The sequence below is a fragment of the Pteropus medius genome, unplaced genomic scaffold (assembly GCF_902729225.1).
Source record: "Pteropus medius unplaced genomic scaffold, Ma_sr-lr_union100, whole genome shotgun sequence".
NCBI classification, from domain to species: domain Eukaryota; kingdom Metazoa; phylum Chordata; class Mammalia; order Chiroptera; family Pteropodidae; genus Pteropus; species Pteropus medius.
This window is the reverse complement of record NW_024350926.1, coordinates 1,743,964-1,749,963: the sequence shown is the minus strand read 5'-3', so window position 1 is coordinate 1,749,963 and position 6,000 is coordinate 1,743,964. Positions and strand designations below refer to the sequence as shown.

Here is a 6,000-nt window from a genome sequence, read left to right as displayed (position 1 = left end):
TCAAGAGTTAGAACAGAGTTTTAATGATGTCAGAATTGTCAGCTATCACACCATTTTCACAATGTATATTTAACCTCAATTAACTGTAATTTGGTGGTAGGGGGAATAGGAAACAAACAAAAAAATGACCTTTCATAATATTATATAAAAACATAACAGGATCTTGAAAAGTTCAATGTACATAAAGATCTAAAAAGACCTAGAAAAACAAATATTTTTGCTGCTGTGGTATTTGAGAAATAGCATATAGTTTCCATCACATAATGAATATAGGGATCAAACGAGTAATTGTAGAGATGATCTCTAAGCTTAAATGTTCAACATAAATACAGAGCTGAGCATTTTCTAGTCAACGTAATTAATCCCACCAAAAATGGCATAAGTGATATGCCTTTAAATTTAAATTTAGGCTATAGAATTTAGAATTCTACTCTTTACCTCATATGCTTTTTTCCCTTAGTCTGGCTAGTCTAGGGTAGTTTTACACAATTTATTTTTATTTAAAAATGGTGCACACATTGTTTGGGGATGTTTTGGGCTCAGAATAGTTTTTTGGACCATTTACAACATTTAACTGGGTTAAAGTTTTGTGTTTGTTGCCAATTAAAAAGTACACACAATACCTGTTTCTCCCTGTTTTTACTTGTCAATATTTAGTAAATGACAATTTTTAATCTTTCAAAAATATACTTTTAAATACTGTGGCCCATCTCTTTTGCATAATAATTTCCTCCTATCTCTTCAAATGTTTCTGTAGCCATACTGAATATTGACAGGGAAAAATCTCCACACATATGAAAAATTCCTCCTAAATTCTCAAGTATATTTTGCTGAAGATATTTATGGCAGACATGAATATTACATTTAGCTAAATAGATGAAAAGTGGCCTCTGTTTTGGAATGCTATTTTAGCCTGTAAAGAATGAGGTCTGGCTCACATAAAGGACAGGCTCAAAATGCCTGTCTAGTGCCACTGTCTTACCTTATGCAAGGAGCATAAAACAACTCTTCAGGCCTTTATTCATTGAAATGGAATGTGTTTCATTAGGAATTCTACTCAAAGAGTAAGTCTGCATACTAAGGAAGTTATGTAGCAATTATCTTTTCCTAACCTAAAAATAAAATACAAATGTGGTAAAGTTCACAGCATTTCATGCTCCACACCCTCCCCTCATGACCACCTGGAGACACAGCGGAAGCAAGAGGAGGTACTGTGGACCCCCAATGGGCTCAATATTAAGAGTCTGTGCAATAGCTTCGAGGTCCTTCTCTGATGAGCTGTGTTTTCTCATTTGCATTTGTAGGCTGGAGAACGACAGGAAATTCCACATCTAAAAATAAAAAAAGCAAAGTAATAAACACCCTCTCATCATGCTGTGTTTCCTTTAATGAGGCAAGTGGTGGATATTTTTTGTTGAAATGATGATTGGCAAATTAATTCAGTTTATAAGATACTACCCTTTAAAGGACTTCAGAAGGGAGGAAACCCTATCTTTATTCTTCATTTAAGGTCTCTCAGTTATAGAATTATAAAACCAAAGCACTGAACTCAGCTTTTACTTTGAGGCAATTGCTGAACTTGGTGAACTCAAGCTTTAGTTTTTACCATCTTATGGGAATGAGGACAGGCCCACTACATATGTCATATAGACTATAATATATATCTATATAAAAAATACCCCCTAAAGTTATGCAGCACACAATTGCGTATATGGTCCTGATTGGGAGAGTGTTCAAAACCCAGAGCTTGCTTAGGTAAAAAGTCTAATAGGAAGCTCCCCACATAAAGCTAGTACCCCAAATGGTTATGTGCTTTCTAAATTATCATACCTATAAAGCTGCAAGGAAATTTGTTATTCTTGAGTTTTGGTGCTGAGGTACAAGAGAAAAGAGATCCCCTAAAACTTTTTAATGGCAAGCCAATAAGCACACAAATTGCCAGACCAAACAATACCTGTTTGTTCTAAGAAAGCTCAAGGTGAAAATTTAGTTTAAAATGGTCCAGTGCAAGATGTGTTCCCAAGCATCTAGCATAACTGAATGGCCCCACCAACGCAGGCCTCAAAAAAATCACTAAAAAATTTCAAGAGATATGAACTTATAGTAAAAATAGATAAAAGAGATAGGAGACGATGAGATGAGATGAGATGAGATGAGATGAGATGAGATGAGATGAGATGAGATGAGATGAGATGAAAGAGAGAGAGAGAGATGGAAATCGAGAAGGAGGAAAGATTACGCATAGAAACAATGTATACTGAGTGAGAGCCAATAGAAACAACAGAAGGCCAAATCAAACCCAGAAAGACTTCAAATCCTACACTTACCAGACACAGAAATTTAAAAAGTTTTGATATGTGTTTTATATGATCCAATGAATTTTGAAATTAATAAAAAAGAATATCTAGAGAGTAAAACATCTGAAATTTTTAAAACTTGATGAATGGGTCTAACAGCCAAAGAGAGAATTAGTTAAGTGAATGACAGATCTGAGGAGATTAATCATGATGTAACACAGAGAAACAAAGAAGTAAAATATAAAAGAAGTTAAAAGACCTGAAGAATAGATTGATAAGGTCTAATTTATATCTAATAAGACTTTCATAAAGAAATGTAGAATAGAGGCAATTTTTGAAGATTTAATGGCTGAGAATTTCCTAAAATTGATGAAAGACACCAATCCACAAATTTAAGAACAGGCCAGGATAAATTGAAAAGAAATTCATATTTAAAACATTTTGCCCGAATGCTGAAGATGCACTGGCAGCTAGTCTAGCAGCGGAGCTTGGGCATAAGATGTATATGGAAGATGTTAGAAACATAGCAGAGTGAGGGCTGTCCCTGGATCTCTCTCCTTGAAATAACAGTAAGTTGAAATAACACCCAACCTGCACACAAGCACGTCTGAGTGAATGATCTGCACATTAAGAGCTTTCAGAGGTCGGAACCACAGGAGGCATGGGGGTAGATTGGGAGGAACAAAGAAACTGCCTCATGCAGCCAGGAGCTCCTTGTAGGAGGAGGAGAAGGGGAGAAATTATGGCTGCTTCCTGGAACAGCCCTGCCTAAGGGATCAGTTAGTTTCATGCAGCAGAACCCAGGGATCAGGGCAGAAAGCAGAGCGGGAACTAAGTGCAGAGGGGTAGTAGCTGTTTCTTAGCAGCTATGGATGTGAAGCAGGAGACTGAGACACTGAGACTAGCAGCAAACCCCACTCACCAACCTAGAGCATGCCTTCCCTCCACCCGCTATCCTCCCAGACCTAGCACTGGGGAGCCCAAGGGAAATTTCAGCAAACAGTACTGAAACAAAAATCCACTGGTGGTACCACTGATGGGCTGGGACCGAGGGTAGTGATCACAACTTGAATATTTAATCTATCAGAGAGAAAAAAGGCATTATAAGCCTCAAAGCAGAGATCCAAGAGGCTCGAATGCCACCTGCTGGAAATCAAAAGAAAACCACTTTCTTATCAACAGGCTAAAGAGAGACCTCTATATAATGTCTTTCTGGAAAAAAAGAAAAGAAAAAGCAGAATACATTGCCATTAATGCCCGGGTGGAGAAATAGTCTAGCAAACACTATGAATAACCAGGGTGACAAGGCAGCTCAGTAAGAAAGAGAAAAATCTCCAGAAAATAAGCTTAAAGACATAGAAATAGGCAGTTTAAATGATAGAGATTTCACGATTGCACTTGTGAAAAAATCTCATTAAGATGCAAAATAATTCAGATCAACAATTCCAAGAACTTAGAAAAAATGGGCCAGCAAAATGAGTTGTTCAGCAATGAGATTGGAACCCTAAAAAAGAACCAAATAAAACTTCTGGAGATGAAGAACACGCTAAAAGAGATGAAGAGTGAAATAGCAAGCTTAGGAAATAGAGCTGACCAGATAGAGGACAGAATCAGTGATATCAAAGACAGAAATCTAGAAATAATTCAGGAGGAAGAAGAGAGAGACCAAAGAGTGAAAATAAAGAGAAATACAAGAACTAGCTAATACCATCAGGAGAGGCAACATAAGAATAATGGGCATCCCAGAAGGAGAAGAGAGGGAGAAAGGATCAGAAAGCATATTCAGACAAATAGTTGATGAGAATTTCCCAAATCTGAGGAATGCGCTGGAGCTTTGAATTCAAGAAGCTAACAAAACACCCAAAAAGACCTTCTCCAAGACATATTACATTAAAATTATCAAAAATTAATGACAAAGAAAGAATTCTCAAGGTAGCCAGAGAATATAAGACAGTAACCTATAAAGGAAAACCCATTAGGCTACCTTTGGACTTCTCAGCACAAACCTTACAAGCCAGAAAGGAGTGGAACCAAATATTCAAACTATTAAATGAAAGGAATTACCATCCAAAAATAATGTATTCAGCAAAGCTCTCCTTTACAAATAAAGGGGGAAATAAAGACCTTTACAGACATACAAAAGTTGAGGGAATTCCCCACTTAGAATTACAGGAAATACCAAAAGGGGTCAGCCCATCTGAAACAAAATGAAAAAAACAAAACAAAACAAAACATAACTATGAGTAAGATGACTAACAGGCAGACAGAAGCAGAACAGTGCAACCTTTATTGCAAACTTAATAAGAAGAGAATTGCTATTTCTCTTATAAGTTAGAAATGAATGTTCAGCATACATAGAGACAATTTGAGACAATAATAACAGAAGAGAGAGGAATCAAAGATCCAAATTCACAAAGAGGAATGGAGATAAGGCACATGCAGAAGAAAAGGAAGAAGAAAAGGAGATATATCTATATCTATCTCTATCTATCTAGATAGATAGATAGATGATAGATAGATAGATAGATAGATAGATTATCTAGATAGATAGAGATAGATATCTAGATAGATAGATAGAGATAGAGATAGAGATAGAGATAGATATATCTCCTTATTCTTAATAGTAACTATATACCAAAGATACATAACTGAAGTACATAACATAAAACAAGAAAGGCCAGAGGAAAAATTCACAAAACCCCACCAAATTAAAATAATATACAGAAACAAAGACAAGGAAACAATAGAAACACTGAGCTACCAGGAAACAAAAGATAAAATGGCTATAGGAAAACCTCATATTTCAATAATCACCCTAAATGTAAATGGACTGAACTCACCAATAAAAAGGCACAGATTTGCAGAGTGGATCAAAAAACAAAACCCAACCATATACTGCCTCCAGGAGACAAATTTCAGTTCCAAAGACAAATATAAACTCAAAGTGAAAGGGTGGAAAATGATAATCCATGCAATGGCATTCAGAGAAAAGTGGGAGTAGCAGTACTAACATTGGATGAAATAGACTTCAAAATGAAAAAGGTAAAGAAAGATACTGAGGGACACTTCATAATGATAAAGGGAATCATACACTAAGAAGACATAATACTTATTAATATCTATGCTCCCAATCAGAGAGCTCTGAAATATATAAAACAATTACTAACAGAACTAAAGGAACTGACCAAAACACTATCATAGTAGGAGACCTTAATACCTTACTGTCAGATATGGACAGATCATTCAAACAGAAAATCAATAAGGAAATAACATCCTTAAATGACACAGTAGACCAACTGGACATAATTGACATTTACAGAGCCTTTCATCACAAAATAGCTGCTTATACATTCTTCTCTGGTGCACATGGAACATTCTCATGGATTGACCCCACATGCTGGGACACGAAACTAGCCTCAACAAATATAAGAGGATTGAAATCATACCAGCCATATTCTCTGATCATAATGCTTTGAAGCTGGAGATCAACTGTAAAAAGAAAGTAGGAAGGACCACAATACATGGAGATTAAACAACATGCTACTGAAGAATAACTGGGTCAGAGAAGAAATAAAAAGAGAGATCAAGAGATACATACAAACAAATGTGAATGATAGTACAACATATCAAGATTTTGGGGACACGGCAAAAGCGGTTATAAGAGGAAAGTTCATATCATTACAGGCCTATCTCTGGAAACAAG

The 6,000-nt window shown here is 36.0% G+C and overlaps 1 protein-coding gene across 2 annotated transcripts in view; it reads right to left on the bottom strand.

Annotated features, from left to right (window-relative positions):
* Positions 1 to 6,000, bottom strand: part of DNAJC5B (DnaJ heat shock protein family (Hsp40) member C5 beta) — a 183,410-nt gene continuing 177,410 nt past the window's right edge. For both annotated transcript variants that reach the window (XM_039841766.1, XM_039841767.1), the window contains one exon: positions 1 to 1,331. In XM_039841766.1, coding sequence (XP_039697700.1) covers positions 1,237 to 1,331 — 95 coding nt within the window. In that variant the 3' untranslated portion in view covers positions 1 to 1,236. The remainder of the gene's footprint in view (positions 1,332 to 6,000) is intronic.